This window comes from Rhipicephalus microplus, chromosome 2 (genome assembly GCF_043290135.1).
Source record: "Rhipicephalus microplus isolate Deutch F79 chromosome 2, USDA_Rmic, whole genome shotgun sequence".
Classification (NCBI taxonomy): Eukaryota; Metazoa; Arthropoda; class Arachnida; order Ixodida; family Ixodidae; genus Rhipicephalus; species Rhipicephalus microplus.
The window spans coordinates 228,413,601-228,436,237 of NC_134701.1; the positions used below are offsets into that span (position 1 = coordinate 228,413,601).

Below are 22,637 nucleotides of genomic sequence, written 5' to 3' on the forward strand. Positions count from 1 at the left end.
AGCGATTTTAGATTGCCTAATGCAAGCACAGTTGTTAAGCATCGCTGTTCTGTATTTTTTTTTTTTTGCGAATCAGCGAAAGGCGCACTAGGCGTCCGTAAGGCAACACGCGAACTTGCGCAGCTGCTCCCTTTGTTATTGCTTTTGCGGCTGAAGATGATTAAGTATGTCGAAGTGCTTTCTAATTGGTACGCCTTTCAATTTGAAAGACCCACTGGTAGCGCGATTCACATATTTTTGGCCTGGCTTCTTTTTAATCTTTTGCCACGCAATCTTAGACTAGTTTAGGGGACTCCTTCCGACACATAAAATTTCTACAGTGTTTTCTTTTTTTATTCCGAAGCAGCTTCAGCCAAATACAGTGGCTTTGTGATAGGACATCTGCTTGCAACACAAATGGCCTGTGCTGTATTCTCAATTATTGGGAAGTTCTAAGTTATTTTATTTTATTACACTGTTTATCGCATTCATTTATTCCTCTTTTTTTTTTCGGCGCAGCTTTAAGTAATAGCATGGCTGTGGGCTGGAACACCTTCTTGCTGCACAGATGACTTGGCTTTGACTCACACAATAAAACACGTTAATTATTTATTTTACATGCATACATCTTTATTTTTTGGCCGCCGACAAGATTATGACGATTTTTCGCTTACGAACAACGACACCCGACACCGGATTTTCATCGAAACGACTGATTTTATGTTATCTAATTAAATTGAGAGAAGGGCAGGCATCATTATGCGATGTAGCATGACTAACTATAGGAATATCGCAAGACATTGTTATGAATTTTGTACTTTATTATTACAATTCACGGAAATAAGTTCATCTTAATTATTTTTTTTTGTCGTACACAGTGGACTTCCGTGAAGGCTGCCTTCTTACAATGTTTTCGAAGACAGCCTGAAAGTACCCCAGTCGCCTTAACAAGCTTAAACTAATTATCGCCCCTAGAAAACTTTCCGTATGAATAAAGTAGACTAGGAGGCTTTCAAAAGGTTTGTAGTCAAGGCAATTTTTTGACATATCAATGCTTTTGACATATACGTAAACCTAGCTAACGTGCACCTCACTGATGTTATAGATTTATTGAAGATAAAAGAAAAATTAAACGCAAGAGTTTGTGAGCCCATCCCCTTTTTCTCCATCAGTTTCAGTGGGCGCCAAATTTACAGTAAGCTGCATGCTCACTTTTCAAATGCCTAACTTTCTCGTAAAGATGACTTTTCTGTAAAACTGTGCAGCTTAGTGGCTGAGCAATTTGCCTTATGAAGACCGAAGCCAGGGGAAGGTGAAGTCTAAATCATGTTGCATTCGCAGTATTATTAATAATAAGACATTGCGGACAAGAGGCCCGCATGGTTAAGATATGTTCTTCGGGACCAGAAAAGAGTGCATGCTATTGTTTTCTATTTATAGTAGTACTTCTACTAAAGTCTGCAGATATAAAAATCATCCAGATGTCGTATATTTTAGAAAAACATTTACACAAAAGAAGTTAAGTTATTTTGGAGCATGCTGACTCTGAACTTCATTCGCTGCAATAATGGCATCTTTTTCTGATGAAAGCAGTCATAATCTGAAACAACTGCTTTCAGATGTACGAAGCCGCCTCTTTACTAGCTACTCTTCTGAAAAATGTGGTGTCAGAAGTATACATACAAAAGATGGTTCTTTAAAGTCTGCGTCGCAGCTGGAGTTTGGCAGATATTGCCAAGCTTCAGAGGTTTGCGATAACGCAGTGGTTATTGCGGTCCGGTTTCATCACTTATAAACTTCGAGGAGCAGCACCTGAACTTTGCGCGATGGTGGTAGTTGAATTGCTATTCGCCGTGTGGAGCAATAAGACAACTGTGTTTGGAAAAGCATTTTGAGGAAAAAAACAACGGCATAATTCGCATGGTGCAGTGAAATTCACAATGACCTTTATGGCACCGCGATCGTTGGGCAGTTGTCACTCTCGTTTCGTCAGAATTACAATGTAAAGAAATATATTGCATAGGCGGGCTTTCCATCATAAAGAGGCTTTGTGCGAAGAAGCCTACAGTCAAGTGCCCTGTTGGAGAAGGTGATCATGCACGTTTTTTGTGCCACGTTTGTGTTCCACGTAGTTTCGCAAGGAGATTTTTTACCGCCAGACCATCTTCACTAAGTACATCATCCAAACTTTTGAACCTAATGACACCTAAGTATATGGTGTTACATCAGCGTTCATGCTCACTGACCATCGGTTTTTTTTTTATAAAAGGATAACCCGCAATGTGCACGAATAATAAATTGTGTCGAAGAACTCCTACCTCGGCATTATCAACGTTGTGAAACATGATCTTGGGCATAGCAGATAGTGGATGTGTTACGTTAACACATCTCAATACAACACGCTACAAAATGCAGGTAGTTGATGAACTGGGACTAATTTTTACGGGCAAATAAATTATGTCATTGCTACTTTTAAAAAAATGGCGGGTGGTTTGGCTTCACCAAGGAAATATAGCAGGTTCCTGAAGAAAGAAAAAAAACAGAGGCAAGTTTCTTCATTACATTCGAAGAAACCAATTCAAATTTGCTGTTGTTCGTATTGGGTAAACGTTGTCTTGTTCGCGGGAGTATCACTATGGTAACAAAGTACATTCAGTAATCGGAAGCCATATACAAGCCCAATGCAGGCAAGCAACTCATTTGTCTACATAGCTGCGTAAAACTTAACGCTCCCCTTCTTTCGAGTCATTCGAGAAAGCAACGAATACTTGCCTACTTCAAACTATTCTTGCAACCTCACATGAAACTGCTTAAACAAGGAGTTTTTTCCAAGTTTCTAATACAAAGGGCAGAAAAAATATTGACATGGTGAAAGTTAGACGCGAGAAGGCACTTCACGCATAGTTTGCAAGGAAGTGTTCCAGAAAGCTTGAAGATGAATTAGAGAACAAAGCAGAACTAGAAATTGATAGGTAGCTCTCACGAAAGGAGCAAGCCAGGATAGTTCCTGTTTCCGGTTTTCAGTATAGTGGGGTCGGCGTTTGAAATTGAAATTAGGCCTTGGATGAGTGAAGGCATTAGATTTAGCAGCTTTGTTTCCCCAGTGACAACCTTTTCACGTCTCAGATGAGAAAGAAACATGAGAGAAAAAAGCGAAGAAAGAGAACGAGAGATACAAGAAACCAGGAGCAGGCCCTCGTCTGAATCGGTCAACGCTGGCACTCCCGGAAAAGCCCCGTTTCCCGAACGGGACGACAGAATACCCGTTTAGCGGCGAGGAGCTCGTACGCTCTACTTTCTCAACGAGAGTGGTGAAAGACTGGGGAGAGAAGTCTCTCCCCCCCCCCCCCCCCCATTCCAGCCCCCACTTGCCACAAAACTTCTCCGACGGCGCGATGTGGCGTTGGCCGAAAGGAAAAAAAATGGGGGCGACACCTCCGGTCTTCGCGGGCCCCGGGTTGAACGAGACGGCGTGCCGGGGCTGGCTGGCGGGGGCCGAGCGCGGGACGCGCGCGCATGCGTCGCGCGTCGGTGGTGCCGTCGGCCGGCCTCCGAGAGGCGGGCGCCGCTCAATGCGGGCCGCGCCCGTCCGCCCGCCGGCCACGCGCAACGTCGTCTGCGAGCCGCAGTGGCACGCGGGATCGGCCCGGCACAGACATGCGGCGCAGGAGGACCGCGCGCCACACGAGACCACGCCACGTGCCGCCGCCGCAACACCGCGCCGCTGTCGCCTTCGACGTCACGGCCACGCTGAGGCAGCGCTGCGTGAACACGACATGTCCGGTGAGAGGGAAAAAGAGCACGCTGTCATTCATCGCGAACTTGACCTGCCGCGAGAATGCGTCCCGCGTTACATTCGGGAAATGGGGATGGGGATGTCACACGCTGAGCGGGACGTGGCTTCCTCTCACAGTGTGAGGAACAACGTTTGGTTTTTGGTGTTTTCTTCTTGCTATTAATTACGAATAATGTGGTAAGTCATTACTTATAAATTGCAAACATAATCGACAAACATCTGTACTGCAGGGTGCAAGAATTTTGAAAAAGTCAGGTAAAATTTTTTTTCCAAAAGGGGGGATGGTAGACGGGGAGCGAGGCAAACCTTACTTTCCTAATGCATGTTAGTGAGTGAGCAATTCGCGCTAAATATACGCACACAAAAAGTGAAGCGTTTAGGAGAGAGATGGTGATTAACTCTAAAAACTACCCGCCACGCCATTCGTTCGGACGTTCTTAAAGTGCGGTTGGCGTCAGTACAGCATTGATAGATCGGCAGGGGCATCGAGCTGCAGTACGCTTCAAAAAATGGGAATGATTGGGACAAATTCAGAAGATGGAATTTCGAAATTTTCAATAATAATGCTACGTGTTGAGTTTCGCGTAACTTTTTCGCAGCACTTTCTATGAAAAAGAGAGAACATGCCATCGTACTTTACTTTGGCATGTTGTCGGTATTCTTATACTCAGATTTACTCTAATAACAACACTTGCAGGGATAACATAATGAATAATCGAGATTTCTTTTTCTACACTGACTTCATCATTGGGATGAATAGATTCATTGAGTAATTAAGCGGTCCCCTCGGGGTGAGTATTTGGTCAGGGTTTTTTTCCGGGTTTCACTTGCATAAGAACTTTACTTTTTAATCAGAGCTTTGTATGAACATGTCCTAAAATTGTAGCTTCAAATACGCGTCACTTCCAAAACCGGAATGTTGGCTTAAATGAGGTCACCGCTGCTATACCTAGCGCGAAGGACAATATAAGTAAGGTGAAATGAGCAGGTAGCAGGTGTACATCATATCGTGAGATATGACAGAAGGTGCGTATGTGTAATTTCTTTAATGTGCGCTGTTATTTCAAGCATACCCATTAGCGATGTACAGGTACAACACAAAAGGTGTAGCCTCTCTAGTTTTGTACCAGTTTCTTAAGGCGGCGCAGCTTATTAGCACTACTGCAGACGACAGTAGCAGCGTCCGTTCCTTTTCCGCCCATCGAGTGTAGCAGGCAAGTTATACCGAATGCTGAGATGTTTTTGATCACTCCATAATAGACAACAACATTGCCCTCAATATCGAAGACGAAGGAAGGCGTAGACATGACACAGGCTTCGACACGACTTGGCGCCAGTTAGTTCGTATGGATCAGATATTGCAAACAGCGCCACAGATGGGCTTGTGCTGTGTCTAGGTCTTTATTCGTCCTTGCTGTTGAGTGTTTCTTTGTTAGTCTCCGTGATGCAAGTAGGAATAATGATCAAGTTCAAGCTTCCTCATCTCTCGAGAGCCGTGTAAGACAAACTTGTAATATTGTCCTCGAATGGTGCCGGACGTCTAATACACACCTGGTGTCCACGCAAGTGTAGGTTGGTAGATTTAACGGCATTGTAGCTTCGAAATTAAAAAAATTTTTGCTTGAGTTGACCCACTATTTTGCAGATAAGTTCAGGATTGGTTATAGGGGTATTTGCTTTGGCGAGTTGATAGCTATAACTGTTACGTTATTGCGTACTACTTAAAAACAATCACTTGAGATGAAAGACTAGACGGACACAAACACATTTTTTTTCAGTTGAGCTTTTAATTCAATGGAGTCTTCAACTGAGCGCTTGTGTCCGTCTGTTCCTTCATCACAAGTGATCGCCTTTTAAGCTGTGTGCTATAACGTGCTATAACGTTCAAAATTGGGCTCCTAATATACCAAAATGAAACATCTATATGACAGTACATCCATTTCAGTGAAGTGTGCGGGTTATACTTGGTGCAATCCCCTGTTTTCCGAAGACTGGAATCCAGTATAAAAGGCGGAACTCTTGTGATGACGTTATAGTTTTTAATATACGCCTACTAGTTTTGTATGAGTCGTTAGTGCGTGCAAATGCGATCACTCATCGATAAAACACAAGGTCAGTTAATCTAGCAATGATGTCTGTGGTTTCACGTGCCCAACGATCAACGGTTGTGGTATCGCACACCGGCTTTCTAGAGCTCTTCATCATCCTTCTCATATCTTTTTTCTCCCTCCTTTTCATATGTCTGTTACATATTGATATGGGGCGCGCCGTAGTGGAAGGCTGCAGAACGTGCAACGTGTAACGTGCAGCTAAATAAAGTACACGGGCTTCTAGCATTCCACCTTCAACATCAGTTAATTCGTTTTCCTCGAAATGTAGTATTATACAAATGGCTCGTCAAAATATTCAGTCACCGTTATGCGACGAAGATAACGCACACACATCACAGACAAGCGAAGCGGTACGTCTCCCACGAGTGATTGGCTTGAAAAATTCGTCCACAACACGTCGTTGGACGAATCATCTAGAGTACTAACTCAGCATGCCGTAACTTGTTCTTAGGTAAAACAAAACACCTACAACTTTCTCTTGAAGTGATCAACTACGGAAAGTCCCGCATAGCATAGCCTAAAAAGAGTAATTGTGCTAGAATGAATCACACCTTTATTCACGGAGCCATGTAAAAAAAACTTGTTCTAAGGAATTTTTTAAGTTCTGTGATGTTGAGGCTATACTCCTAAATGTCCTCACGTGGAGCGGCCCGTGGTGTTGCCCTAAGAGGTGGCATTTCTCCGGATCTTTAAATAAAGTTCTTTGCACTGTAGTGGCTTCACACGATTGCACTGCGGAAGTTCCATAAACTGCAGCATAACGGCAGAGCAGTTAAGGTCTGATGTGTTTGAACGGCGCTGGTACATTGTGACGAGCCCTTTCATTACACTATGTACACGCAACGTTTTATTCATCGCTGATGGTTGGTTCACTCACTACGAATTCGCGTCTGGCGTAATTCTGACCACTGACAAAGCACGTAAAGCACAGGCATCGACATGAACCTTTGCATTGGACGTGACCAAACTGTCTGTATCTGGAAAGTGTTATCATGATTTGGCAAGATGTCTCGTAAGGAAATAGCAGATCATGATTAAAGAGTTATAGGATGGTAACATAGCTCCTCAATAGCCTTAGGTGGCTTTGTCCAGGGCATATTGCGATAAATATTATTTTCATGGCAAGATGAAGCCGTCCGCCTTGGCACTAGAGTGGTTACGGCTCTCCGCTGTGGACCGAATAGTCACAGGTTCGACCCGGCCGCAGAAATCGCACTTCAGTGGATGTGAAATAATCAAAGCCCATGCACGGTGTCATGTAAGTGCACGTCAAAAAAACATAACATCATCAAATTTTTGGAGCCCTTCTCTACCAAGCGTTTCATAATACAATCATGGTTCTGGCCCGTAAAACCTGAAGTAATAATAAAAGGTGAAGTTTCAGGTCTACTCATGGAGTAAAAGTGATCGCATATTGTAGCCTCTCAACTTGAAGGCCTTCGCAGAGCTGGCAAGATTATTTTCAATGCAGTTAACATAGTTTTTTGCCGACGATTGCAAGTACAAGGGGGGGAAACATTGAAAGTCACGAGAACATGGTCATTTGAAGGGTTTTATGTATTTTTGTAATAAATTACAACGCCAATGTTGCACTTTTAGCCATCAAGATTCTCAAATAATCACATTTGAGGTTTAGCCATGGAAGCTTACCCCGTTGAAGTGGACTTGCGGCCTGCGAAGCTAGCTTTATAAAACAACAGTTTGGTCATGTCTGACATGAAAAGCAACATCAGCGTACAACTGTTTTAGGAACATGGCTAAAATAGCATTGCTCACAACAGTAGGTGTTCAAAAAAAGTGTTATGGCGCATCCGCGTCCAGCCTTGCGGTGTTTCCCGCCTTTTTTTTTATAGCCGTGTAGATCACGAGCAGTGCCTCAGCGTTATCGTTCCCAGCTTGACGACTCTGGGAGAACAACTTCGTTGTGCAGCGACACAAGACCAAGGTGACTTAACTGTGTATGTGTGCGTGTTTCGTCTTTCCCTGTCGTTCGCCTGCCTGTCATCTGTCCGCGCCCTGTCGTACATCTGTTCGAATTATGACGCCACCATCTTTCCACTGGCTATTCACGATAATGAAGGACATCTAGGACTCATGACGTTGCCTCCCAAAAACAGTTTCCTTCCTACATCAAGAAACTACAAGACCAAAGGCAGGACTGCGTCTCTCCGCCACCGAGGTGGTGAGTCTTATCTGCACGGATCTCTGGACAGCGCTGCTTAGATGTTGCTGCTGTTTCCTCGGCACTTGCAACTACGTCACTGAACTTCAGCCACTACGTTCGCCATCTACAGGAGGAAAAAAACCCTACAAATACGTCCCCATTCTCCATTGCTCGTAATTTTGGCAGCAGTGGTTACGCATGGCTGTGTGCAAGCATTGACCCTTGTGTTCACTCCGTCCAGGTTCGTTGCGTGTTGATACATCTTTCTGTTTTGCGTTCTTTTTTCTCCACTTACACTGCTGCCTTTTACATAGATTGTTTTATTGTGTGCTTCGTATTTTGGTTACTGCTCTTCTTTGCTTATTCTGAAAATGTCGACTTGCGTGGAATTAGCAAAGGAAGCACAGGTTCTTCGACAGGAGGTTGTAAAGATGAAAACAAGCCTTGCGTTGTTCAATTAGCTGTACAAACATGTAAAGAATGACAATGAGGCACTAACCAAGAAAACAAGAAAAACAAGGTCTCGAGAGATGAGAATAAGCAACTCAGTAAAAAGATGTGTGATCTTGAACAATATTCGCGGCTCAATAACGTTGAGCTGAACGGAATCCCTGAGACAAAGGGCGAGAACTGCCTGACAGTTGTTCAAGTTATCGGTGAGAAGATTGGTTGTCCAATTGCTTATACGGACATTGACACTGTGCATTGGGTGCCTGCAAAGAATGGAAACAACATTATTGCGCGATTTTGTTCGAGAAATAAGAAGGTTGAATTTGCCAAGAAGGCAAGGAAGGTGCGGCTGTCTACCGCAGATATTGGATTTCTTGAAAGCACAGGCCCTAAACCGGCGTATGTCAATGATCACCTCACACCCGAGTGAAAACGTCTGTTTGCGCAGGCCCTTGCCCTAAAAAAAAAAACAAATCAATGGAAGCAGCTTTGGACCGACAACTGCACAATTAAAGCCAGGAAAGCGGATGACAGTCGCGTGTTTCGAATTGCATGCGCAGAAGATCTCCGCATATTCTGTCAGATATCCTATCACTCCTCAATTTAAATCAACTTTCGTTAAACATGGCTGCATTCTCGTGCCAGTAAACATCTGAATTGCTACACAAAAAGTCACCTGCACTATCGCTACTGCATTTACACATGCGCAGTCATAGCGAACATCAGGATAATCTTGTCGCATTGCTGTCATTGCTTGATCATTCTTTTTCTGTCATATGCTTATGTGAGACTTCGATATCTCACAATGACGGTAACTTGTATTGATTGCCAGATTATTATTCTGAACACTGTAATCGAGAGTTTGGTCGTGGTGGGGGCACTGCCATACTCGTCAATTCATCCCTAACATACACACACTGCCTTGACATCATGTTCAAGAATAATTTGTGTGAATCGGTCTGGCTTGAGTTCAACCATAATGTTATACCAGTAAATAGCCGTAACACTATAATAGCTTCCATTTATAGGTCACCTTCATCATCATATTCCGACGTTTGTCTTCAGTTAAACAGCGTTCTTAACAACCTGGTGAAAGAAAACAAGAACGTTGTTTTATGTGGCAATTTTAACATAAATGTCATTGATCCTGAAAGCGCGTAGTGCCTGGATTATATGCACTGTTTATATGCTACTGGCTCTACTTCGCATATTTCCGCACCAACTAGAAGCAATATCCCAGGTTCGAATACATAATTAGATCACAGAATCTCGAATATTTCAAGTGATCACACTGCTGGTGTGCTAGACCATAGTATTACAGATCATAATCCTGTTTTTTTTTTATTTTGGGTTTTAAGAATACCAAGGCGAGTAAAATTTTCTCTAAACGCCGATTCGATTCAGATAAGATTGGGCAAATAATTAGTGCAGTCGACTGGACTTCGGTCACTCGTGAAGACTGCGCAGAAAAAGCTTTTGAGTCTTTCTGAGAAGTAATTGTCAAAAGTATAGAGGCATGCACCACTTCGACAACTGTCACGAAGTGGTATCGTTCACCCAGACATCCATGAATAACTAACTCACTGTTGAAGTCTATAAATAAAAAGAATAACCTTCACAAAAAATTAAAGTCGCTGCCTTTCAACATTGCATTAAAATCCCGCCTCCAGAAGTATTCATCGATATTATCTTCTTTATTGAAGCGTGCTAAGCGAAACTACTACCAGGATATTATTTTAAAAAATACGGGTAACACGAGACGTTGTTGGCAAACCATTAAATTTTTTTTAACAAAAATAAGTGCTTAGCAACCACAATAAAAATAAATCAAGGGAACGAAGTGTATACCGACCCAGAAAAAGTGGCCACTGCGTTTAGTGAGCACTTCTGCGCATCTGCGGAGAAGCAGCAGTCAGCATTTCATGTATCTGATATACCACGATGTGGCCATTCATTTTATCGACATTCGACATCCGAAGATGAAGAGTTTCAGGTCATCGTATCATTGAAGACCACGAGTGCTGATTTACACGGTATCGATCCTTTTAAAGTGGAACTAGTCTAAGGCATAATATCCCAACCTTTGTTACTTATTATCAACAAGCTGTTTTCTGCGGGTGTGTTTCCGAGCTGCCTTAAGGTTGGTAAAATAGCTCCCGTTTTTAAGAAGGGCGATAAGGCTTCTGCCCAGAACTACAATCCTATCTGTATCCTCTCTTTTTTTCGGTAAGTAATCGAAAAACTATTCCACCTAAGATTAATACGTTGTTAGGAAAAATTTAACCTTTTGTCTCCACAACAATTTGGATTTCATCCAGGATATTTGACTGAGCTGGCACTAATCACCTTAATTGAAGAAATTAAACAAGCTATTGACAGATGACTACTCGTGGGATCTGTTTTTGTTGATTTGACGATGGTTTTCGACACAATAAATCATCGCATACTACTTGAAAAACTGAATCTATCGGCATGTTTGGCCCTTCTCTAAGCTTTATTGAAAGCTACCTCACTAATTGGTCTCAAATGGTATACTTAAACAGTCATCTTTCATCACCCAAGCTCATTAACGTAGGTGTGCCACAGGTATCAATTTTAGGCCCATTATTGTTTTTGATGCTTATTAATGACCTGTCTACATTCTTACTAGGACCAAGCGCATACTCTACGCTGACAATACAACGATATTTACATCATCTAAATCAGTTTCTACGCTCCACATTGACGTCAACACAGATTTACATTACATAACTCTAAGGTGCCAGAGAAATCAGCTGCAGATAAATTCAACCAAAACCTTCTTTATGGTGTTTCAATCTCCGCAAATTTCACTTGATATGCCACCATCTCTTCACATCGGTAATAACGTCATAAACATTCCTCCTGAAGCACGGTTTCTTGGCGTCATCTTAGATACTGAACTAAAGTTTCATAAACATGGCGCTTCACTCATTAAAAAATTGCATTTAGAATTATTGTTATCATCAAGACACGTACGTATTTTCTACCTCACGTCATACGTTCCTTGTATTTTGCCTACATTCACAGTCATATTTCGTATTGTGTATCATCTTGGGCTAACACTTACATCACGCCTATTGAACGACCATCCATCACCATAAATGCTGAAGGTATCCTAAAAATTATAAACCAACTAAAAACATCGAGTGCCCCTGGTCCTGATAACATACCGGCAAAGCTACTAAATCCACTGAAGCTATTTCTAGCCACATTCTGCAAATCATATTTTCTCAGTCCCTCTCCGAAGGTATCATACCTGCGGACTAGAGGGTAGCCAAGGTAACCTCAGTATTCAAATCAGGTGACCGTTCTAACCCATCTAATTATCGTCCTATTTCGCTGACATGCATTGCCTGCAAATGCCTCGAGCACATTATTTATTCGCACGTTGCCCACCACCTCGATAACAACGGGTTTTTCTTCAAAAATCAGCATGGCTTCCGACCTGGTTTGTCCTGCGAAACTCAGCTCTTTGAATTCACTGCTGACCTCCACCTAAATTTAGATTCTCTATTTCAAACTGACGTCATATACATAGACTTCTCTAAAGCCTTCGATCGTGTCGCTCATCAACGACTAATAAACAAACTCTGCTGTCTGAACTTGGACCCTTTAGCCCTGTCATGGATCCGATGCTTCCTATCACACCGATCTCAGTTCACTGACATTGCCGGTCTTCACTCCACTGCTGCTCCCGTTAAATGCGGTGTCCCTCAGGGTCAGTACTCGGCCCCTTACCCATCCTCATATATGTGAACGATCTACCATCAGGAATTTCATCATCCATTCGATAATTTGCGGACGATTGCGTCCTTTATTGCCGAATAACCACCCCTGACGACCACGAAATTCTACAAAATGACCTATCCTTAATTGAAAACTGGTGTTCACTCTGGATGATGCAGACCAATGTTTCCAAATGCAAAGTCTTGCGCGTATCTCGCAAACAGTCTAACTCGGAACACGTCTGCAATTTAGACTCAACGCCCTTGGCGTATGTCGATAGTTACCGATACCTTGGCGTGCTTATTTCTAACACTCTCACGTGGTCGGATCACTTCACACACTTAGTTGCTGACGCATCAAAGAAGCTTGGTTACATCAGAAGAACGTTTCCTATCATCTCCTACAGTCCGTAAAATTGCGTACGTAACTTTCGTTCGTACGAAGCTCGAATACGCGTCGTCCATTTGGAGCCCTCACCAAACCTATCTGATTAATCTGTTGGAATCCGTACAGAATAGAGCTGCTGATTGATTGATTTGTGGGATTTAACGTCCCAAAACCACGATATGATTATGAGAGACGCCGTAGTGGAGGGCTCCGGAAATTTTGACCACCTGGGGTTCTTTAACGTGCAGAAGAGAGCTGCTCGGTTCATTATGTCCAATTACAATCACTCATCAAGCATCACTTTTATAAAGGAGTCTTTAGACTTGCAGAATCTAGCTGACAGACGTATACTTTCTCGACTTTGTTTATTTCACAAATTATACTATTATTTTCCTCACTTGCATGGTTCTCTCTTGCTTTCTCCCGCCCGCTATTCTCGCCGGCTATTTAATTCCAGAAGCGTCCAACGTCTTGTCGGTACGACCGTTGCATTCAATAAGTTATTTCTTCCTGTCGCCATCGAGGAATGGAATAACTTACCGGATGCCATCGTCTCAGAGCTTAACTCGTGCGCATTCAAACAACTACTAACAGCTCACTTAAACTTGGAAGCCCATTAAAACTCTACCACTGTCAGTGTATTTTGCGCTCTTGTATGTGTAAAATTTGTGCGCGCATGTTTTTATACTTGTATAAGTACATTTTCTGTGCGTCTGTTCTCGGATCCTGCAAAAGTATTGCTCGTGTGTTTGTACAACTTCCTATTTTTTTCCTTGATTTTGTATTTAGAAAAATGTTTCCCCCCCCCTTATGTAATGCCCCTAAGGGGCCCTTAAGGGTCAAATAATTGATGAATTATGATGATGACTGCAGCGACTGTAGAATCAAGCAGTGAGACTAATGACTTTTAGACCATTTTATTCTTCCTGCAGCTCATTGTTTTTAACGCTTAACATACTATCATTAGGACAATTATTTTACCACGGATTGTTTATAGTAGCCTATAGGCTCATCACGCATGATATTGTCATTGCATGCATTGATCATCATCATTTAACTAACAGCAATATTACCAGGTTTTCCCAGAGCAATAATCTTCTTTTACCAGCTATAAGAACGAACTACGGCAAGTTTACAACCTTGTTTTCATGCATAGCAATTCGGAATTCATTGCCCTTCGAATTAATCTCATCGCACAATATCATATTTTCACCTCGCGTAGCAAAAACATTTTCTTCGGGAATTATTGGAATCAACTGATTTGTGTATTAAACTGTTGGTAGCTTTCAACAGCTCAGTGTTACTTCTATATTAGCATTTGCCTTTCTACAACTTACGCAACTGATGAAAAAGTAGTTGCATTTGTCATGTACAGTTCTTTACTTTTGCTTTGTTTTAGTTTTATCCCCTGCTATTGACAATTTTTATGTCTCACTTTAATGGTAGTATTACAATCATGTTATGTAATGATTGTACTGTTAATGTTAATTAAGTTCATTAGTTTTGCTCACAAATTCGCACCTTTTGCTGTACTTTTTTGTAATTACCCTATTCATGTCGCCATAGAGGTCCCCCCATAAGTTTCTACGAAACGTTGGGACCTCCTCCTGTACTATTTCAACCATGTAACCGAATGGTAAATATGTAATACACTTGACTTGACACCAAAAAAAAAAAAAAGTCGGAGGCTTCGGAGCCAGTCGAACCCCTGAAAAAAAGACCCAATCGGTCCCGAAGCGTCGGGTTACTTCATAGTTCTTATATTTTAACATTTGATACATTGGATTAAAGTGGCTGAATAATTTATTTTATTCACAGTTTGGGGTGTAAGCTTAATGAGGTTTTGCTTGTGATTACTCAACCACAATAGCCTTTTGCGCGTCATATTCGGTTTGCAGTTTATACCGTAGCATCTTCTTATAAATAAAAACGCGACCTCATTCATATTCAATTGCGCAAATAATAGAACACCTGAGAGAAGACGTGTACGTGAAAAGTCAATGCATGTGAGCTAATGATCGTTTTTAAATAATTTATCCGCGCATGTGGGCTGATGACGCAGAAAGCGTCACGAGTTTCATTGTGAACAGCGTAGAATTTGTGTGGATATTGTGGGACAGTAAGCGGGGTAGAGGTAGTGCAATATGAGCGCAACCAACGTTAGTTGGGCTTATGAAGGGGGCATTCTGGCGAATGTTCTCGTGATGTAAAATGAATATGACTAAATTTTACTTTTTAATAAACCTTTTTCTGAGCGAGGACTCAAACCCATTACGGCGGAGCACGCCTTCAAACGGGCAACCTGACTGGATATTAGGAGAGGATTCTTCAAAGTTGCATATTGTTACTGTTTTTACTTGTTATGGCAGTGCGATAAATCGTGAATGCTTAATTTACATATACTTTGTAAACAGGTAAAAAAACAACGCAGGACCTGCGCGACCGCACAGAATAGCCACAGCAAAACTTAGATGAGCGGCTTTTTAGAGCCTTTTTAGCACACATTGGGTAAAAGCTACAAGCTCACTTGCAGGTTAGGCATTATTCCATAAATCAGTTTAATTTTCGTGTATTAGGAAGGCATACACTACGCCATTCTTCATCATTCTTCGCAGAAGCGTGGTATACCCATTTTACACTTGCAAAGAATCATGTATATTTTCTTCATACTGTGGCTGATGACGATGAAGAATTATGCCGAAGGGTTTTGTAGTGGGTTGAAGCATTGGACGACTCACTTGTTACGCAATTCACGTTGTGTGACGCATTGTGTGAGTATTGTAAAGAATGCCTATAGCAGTGCGCTCGCTGTCCGTCACACGGCTTATTTTCAAATTTCGAGGGCTTTTTTTTACGACATCAAAAAATATCAGCGGGAGACGTATCATACAGGAAACAATTTAGTTGGTGGTTTCTGAAAGTGCTATGCATCTCATTGTTCGCATTTGGTGTTTCCAGCCCATAATAATATGTAAGTAATTAAGAATTATTAAGTAATTATTGTGGAAAGAAATGAAAAAAATAGCCTGACTAACTACAGGCTAGTGCGAGTAGTATGCGTTCGGTTTAATTCGCCTCCTAAGTGTCTTTGACTCTCAAACACTTGGCTCAAGTTATGTGGGACGCCCTGTATACTGTGCGACTAATGTTACTCTGTGCTGGGAGAATCAGGTGTAACTGTTCTAGAGTCGTGCTGGCCTACTACAATCCGAGTTCCGTGTTATCCTACAGCAAGTCTCATAATTGCAGACTGAAACAGCCTTCCACGTAATCAGTAGCGCCTAAGGAGTGTTAAGGGAGGGTGTAAAATGTAAGCATTGAGTTATAGTGCGGTGCAAGGTGGTCTATATATCATGCGAACTTCTTCGTACAATGAATCAACACAATCAGAGAAGACTAAATACTCTCTATGAAATACGGAGTGTAATAACGAGATTGAAATAAGGAGTGTATAACGAGGAAGCTAGTACCGGTGTCACAACGGCACTTTTTATCGCGATCAAAACGATCCGAATCAGTTTTCTTGATCGTGATCACCATTAAGACCGGTGCTACCCGACCCAAGCTAATCTGGTTCCAGCCCGGGTCAGATGAAATGCCTCAGGTTGCATTGGCGTGACGTAAAACATGCCTCTCTCTGCGTACGGTATTCCTATAGAGTCCTTTATTAGCAATGTTAATCGTACAAGAACCCTTCGAAGGTCAAAAACTTTGCATACAATAGTAATTTCATAAATCCATCGTTCGATAAAATTTTCCTAGCACATACCTGTATTTCTGTGTGAGATTCTTACCCTTCGCTTTTATATCTGACGGCCCCCGCTTGTAGCCGTGCCATGGCAGCGAAGCGTCAATATCGTCGTACATGCCAGTGTTTCACTTCTGGGGCCTCAAGTGTGTTCCAGTCGCTTCTGCATGTGTAAAAGTCTCTTCATTCCACCACGAAGTGTGCGCACGGTGCAACGTAGTCGAAAGGCTTGCGAAACTAAAAATTAGTTTGCTTCGAGGTGTTCCAACAGCTTCGTCGGGGCGAGAGTTGAACTAAGCGCTGAAGGCAACGGTCGTCTGCTTGTCGTCTGCTTCTCCGGTAACTACATGTGGTCGATGCAAATCCTAAAATATGCAATACTTCAGATATTGTTCCAATTTAAACAGTTTACAATTGTTTTAACATCTAGGTATTTAAAAGTGCTTTTATTGAACTGTGCTCGATTTTCTTGTTTATTGTGTTTTCAACAAGCTCGGATAGGGGGTGCAAATGACAGCGAAATCGTGATCTCTCAGGCAGCTGTAGTAGATCGCATTGTGCTGATTGTGATAGTCTTGATCCCGATCACGCCTCATTGTGATTGAAGGTGGCCGTGTAGCAGCGCCTAATCTGGATCGTGGTTGATCCGGATCAACACTGATCGCGATTAAAAGTGTCCGTGTGACGCCGGTATTACTCATAAATGCGAACGTGTTACAGACTTTCAATAAGGACGCAAAATGACTTTTGTGACATTCCGCTTAGTATGCTTAGTAATCCTTGTGAAATCTAGCTTCGAGAAACTTTCTATTGTTGGAGATCTTTGAATTAGAAATCGCTTTCGTTTGATTTAGACGTTCCTAAGAAGCTAGCCCAGCTAGCTTTAAGCACAGATTTTTTCTGATTGTCGTCCGTTTGCAATATTTTGTAACAGTGCTACTGCTCCTCTCGTTCACTTGCAAACTTGTTGTAAATTAGTCTCAGGCTTAGATAACTCTCTTCGGTTTCGCTACATAGGTGCAGGTTTCACATAATTCTGCAACGTAAGCTTTTATATCATGCGCCTAACTCAGTTTGTCCTGCTCACGCACCCGTGCGAAAGGTGTACTCGTAGACGCCTCGTTTACGAAGAAATCGTAATAAGAAACAAATTGAGGAAGACATGAAGGAACTGTGGGATAAGAAGTCGTGAAAGAAGGAATGCCACTGGAGCCAGTGATGCTACTTGTATGAGAAATTTTCGTTTCTTGCGATAAAGTGCTGTAAGTGTCGGCAAGTCACTTTTCGCTGAGGTTCTCTGCTTATACGGCAGCATTTCTGAGCATTTTTTTTTCTTCGAGCCGTTGTCGATGACTACGGCCACAAGTAAAAAAAAGTACTGCAGTGATTTTTGCTGCAGTAAGAGGAGCCTGCCACACAAATCTTTCGAGCATATTAACCCAGCGTTATACATTCATATTCCCTGAGATCTCAGTATAGGAACGGCCACGTGTCGATTTACTGTCAATGTACTGTACTCACTTAACGACAGTATTTGTGATAATATATTGTTTCCGTGCATGTAACGCACTTGTTTGATTTCGCAACAGTATTTTGCAAGAACCTCTGTGTCTCTATTAACGCCGTAGCGTTAAAGAGCTTGTTTCGCATAAACTCCGGTATCGGCGTTGGCGTCGTTGATTTTGAGGGAGCAATCATCTTATGCGTGACCGAAAATTGAGAACATTGCAAATAAAATAAATATTAACGATTCTCGGTCAGAGCGGGGATCAAATCCACATTGTTTACGCGGCGATCGGGTGTTCTACCACGCAGCCATGCGTGTGGATGCGAATGCAGTAAAAATAACTTCCTCAGCTTGAAGATGCAGTGGAAGTGACTCATGATTTACAAACACCCGAGTCCTGTATACATGCTTCGCAATAAAGCAGGCAATTTTGCAGTAATAACGCAGTAATATAGCTTGGTACAAGCGCACGTTAACATCGAGCGTCAAAACTTTTGGTTTTCACGATGACTTCAAGGTTTAAAGCCGGTCACCTACTGCAAAGTACGCATATGTTACTGCGCGTATTCCCTTAAGGCCATGTAGAGGGTGCATGGCCAGCCAGAAAATATTTCATGCTTCAAGTGTTTGAAGTACGCACTATGAAGAGGGTATTGCTGGCGCGTTCATCTCTTAAAGGCGAAGCTTAAAGGTTCCCTAATTTTTAGTTTGCCTTGTATGAGGGGACTGGGGCCTTTCTCAAGTTAACTATTTTGCTTTTCATCCAAGCTTGCCCAAATCTTCCCGGTGTAAATAAACTTTAATTTGATTTGACTCGATACTGTAGGATGTTCAACGTGCAACTCCAACAGCTTGAATGCAAGCTTGAACTGTTAGACAAGACAATTTGTTTACTGGGCAACGTTTTCGCGGACGTGGGACACGACATTATTCTATGTTAGATGTTTCCTGTCCAAGAAGAGACGATCTGAAGAGCACGCAACGCTTTTACTTTGACTCCACTTTAGAGCTGAGATATCAACAAGACCGTGGTCAGTGACAGACATCAAACAGTGATACTGCAAGAGCTAATAATATTTCGCCCTTGTTACAAAGCTTAAGAATGTGCATAAATGGAAAGGAGAAACAACCTCATTCGCTGCACAGAGAGATCATTCATATCAGCTTGCGAATGATTGAAAAAATAGTGGCCTTTTGCCTGTCTGCTTAGTTTCGGCCTAAGTAATAACCTGTGCTTGAATAAGGTAATCAATTACGAACAGGAATGGCTCCTATACCTAGTGAGAGGAAGCAGGCAGTGTTGGCCTTAGGGGAGGGTGACAACGCATCATTTCCAAATAATGTGATTCTGGGTAGTCTTCCTGCAATCGAAATGTCGGAAGTTTGGTTGAATTTTATCCAGGTAAATTGCAGAGCTAAAGGAAGTTGGGAAAAGTGTCTGTTTCAGTTTGCCGCCAGATCGTACACATATAACCTTGTTAGGACTCTATGTAAGAATCAATGTTTACTATCGAGAATTTAGAAATTTCACGGGTAGTAAACATAAAACAGCACTAAAAATAGGTGGCTGTGTTCCTCCGACCGGCGATAGTTATGGTAAGCTACTATACTGATTGACATTCTCATAATAACCTCTATTTATATTTCGATGATCTGTCCAGTCCCACTTCAAAAGGTGCAACTGAGATGTCAAGCCTTGCCTGTCATGCATGTTTCCAGCTTTTTTCCTTGCTTTTGTGAGCTGCTGTTTTATGCTTTTCTTTTTTTATAAGTTGTTCATGCATGGTGCCCTTCCATAGTGACTGGTTAAATCAAACCCTACGCAAATTTTCTTTTTACTCCCACAGCAGCTGAGAACTTGATGTCTGTCAGTCCATTTGGTTGGGTTGCCGACGGCCACTGTCGTAATTGACGACACATAACCATCATTTTTGCCGAAGCCGGGCCACATTGTCAAACTCATCCTCCCCCTTCATCCTCTTGAACTTAAACTTGCAATGAACTAACATTTATTTCTTTTTGTTACCGTTTGTACTGAAAATCAAGAGGACATTTTTTTATATTGATCAGTCACACATATTTAGTAAGCAATTTCCAAAGGAGGCTTAATTATTTTTCACTGAATAGCATGGCAAACTTCAACCTAGTATGAGTGAGAGCGTCTGGCTTGGAAGACAGTTGCTCAGGTTTCTACACAGGCGAGATACATTTATCACGCTAACAAGTTAGCTGTTCTACAAGACGTATTGTTTGAGGCAATTCATTGTAACTCTACTGGACTAAAGTGCTTCTTTGGGCCGGTTGGTACATGATGAACAAAGCGAAAAACAGTCCATGTTTCGTGTGTTATGTATACCTCCATGTATGGATAAAGACCTTGGTTGTAAGTCAGCGCATACTCCGTCACTCTTACTGTCTTGTGCGTCACTCTGTTTCTCGCTTCGCTGTACTCCACTGGGTTGTGTTTCAAATCAAGTGGAGAGTGGGGCAGCAGATGTGCTAAGAATATATCTACAGGTGATCGACTGACAGTAAACGTTATGCTAAGCCAACATAGTGCCATCGTGAGCAGCGTACGTAACATTACACTTTATTGAGATATCAATGAAAGAAAACTTCTGAGCCCGCCCACAACGATTATGAAGGAAATCAGCTAAGTCAGTGGCCGCGCGAGCTTACGCTGTTTAATCGTCTATTCGCACTTTTGTGTGCATTGGGGCTCTTTCGGCTCCCGCTATCGTTCCTCCGAACGAACGGCATAACAATTGTTGGGGTTCAGCGTCCCAAAACGACGATATGATTCGCCATACTGAAGGCTTCAGAAATTTTGACCACCTAGAGTTCTTAACGTGGTCCTAAATTTAATTTACATGGACCTCAAGCTGTTTTGGCTCCACCGAAAATGTGGCTGCAGCGGCCGGGATTCGATTACGTGACCTGTGGGTCTGTGGTCGAGTGCTAAAACTTGAACACCATGGCGATTTGAGAGAACGACACATAGCCGCTTTACATTGAGTCCAAAGATCCGCTGCTGGCAATAGTGGTGGTGCGATCTTTTTGTCACGAGACGAAGGGGTGCAACGATTGGTGCTTGGGGAATGCCGCACCGCTGAGTACCGCGACACTTGCGAAAAGGGCATCGGCGGTAGCCATAGGGGTAGGGGCAGCGAAAAGTGTTGTTGTACGCTTTGTTTTATCCACGGGTGGTATCCACCAAAGCGTAGTAAGGTGCATCTTCGCTGCAAAGAGGAGCTAATAATGCACTCTGAGAGCGTACGATCGGTGCTTCAGATTCCCTGGCAAGTGTGTACCCACGTTGCATTTGCACTTGTGCAGATATCTGTATACTGTAGAGAGTATTGAGAGGGAAATCTGATTGATCTACGATGCTATTTTCAGCGCCACCCCCTCCCCTCCCCCCTTTACTTTTATGGTCCCCTCTCACTCCACCTCCTATTTATATTATCTTTGCAACAAATCGTCGATCGAAGGTGTTTATTAATTTAGGTTCGGTTGTGTTTTTTTTCCTTTCTTTATGTATGCAAGCATGCACAGATGTGTTGCGCATCAAGATATGCTTTATTGAAGTACAATACGCATCAAATGGCACGGATCAGAAGAGTGACGGGGTGGTGATCTGCGAAAGACCGAGATGTTCACTCTGAGTCTGCCTACCTGATAGCATTCGTCTTGGGTCTCTTTCAATCCAATACTATAGAGACCATCCCCCCTTTAAAAAGCGCTATTACACACGCTTCCTGCTCAATTTATGAGCACGTACGATGCTTCTCGTCTCCACCACGCCTTTGGATGCGGCACATTTACAGGAATACGCTCGACACGAGGTACGAAAGCGGTGCCACTAGAAAAGAAATGATGATAATTGAAAAGGGAAACATCAGGAGACAAGGGGGTTCTGAAAAAAGGCATGCATGCGTGAATCTTGGAGAGAAAAACTTACTATCCCGCTTTGAGAGTGCCAGAGATAAGGACGCTAACTGCAAGGTGGGAAACAGAGGAATAAGTTCTAGCAAAATATGAGAAATGTGCGATCGACGGCGTGGGGTGCAGTTTTTCTCTTTGAGTTGCCGCGGTAATAAAAGCACGTGAGAGGCGCGTTCAGTGTCGGACAATGATAGAATATTCGTCCTACATATTAGGCTGCAGTGGTGAAAGACACACGATCTGAAGCAGACAGACAAGCTGACTGAGCGGGCCACGCCAGTTTGCGCAGCTAACAAACGAGCGAGCGACGAAGCGCCTCGAATGGCTTTCGCCGAGTGAAAGCATAAAAAGCGAAGAAAAAAACCCCAGAAAAGTGGTGGTGGGAACAAGAATGAGGAAAAGTGTGAGAGTGTGGAGAATGTACGAAATTGCGAGTCGAGAATAATAAAGTGCCCGGCTGAGGAGAAACGAAATGATTGAGAGATGGCACCGAGCGCGAGTTTAATCTGTTTGAAACCGTTCTTCTGTCTAGCAGATTGAATCCTGGCACTCCATTCTTTCTTTATTTCGAGTCGCGGTGCACATGGAACGTGGCGCTTAGACGCTATCTCTTTCCTCAGCCTGATCCTGTTCCCATCGCTAAGAGTGGTGCCGAGACTGGAAGAAAAAATGAAGAAGCAATCTCTAGCTTCTCGTCGGATTTACTTCGGTAATTTTCGGCATTTATTACGGCCAGCAAATGACTTAGGCACGACTTAATCGGTGCGACATAAATTTGTTGCGCTTGTGTTGCCGAGTAACGC

At 42.7% G+C, this 22,637-nt stretch overlaps 1 protein-coding gene across 1 annotated transcript in view; it reads left to right on the forward strand.

Moving 5' to 3' along the window:
* Window positions 1-3,567: 3,567 nt before the first annotated feature.
* Window positions 3,568-22,637, forward strand: part of LOC119170327 (uncharacterized) — a 115,100-nt gene continuing 96,030 nt past the window's right edge. Inside the window, exon 1 of the mRNA XM_075876901.1 lies at window positions 3,568-3,762. Within this exon, the coding sequence (XP_075733016.1) occupies window positions 3,756-3,762 (7 nt within the window). The 5' untranslated portion in view covers window positions 3,568-3,755. The remainder of the gene's footprint in view (window positions 3,763-22,637) is intronic.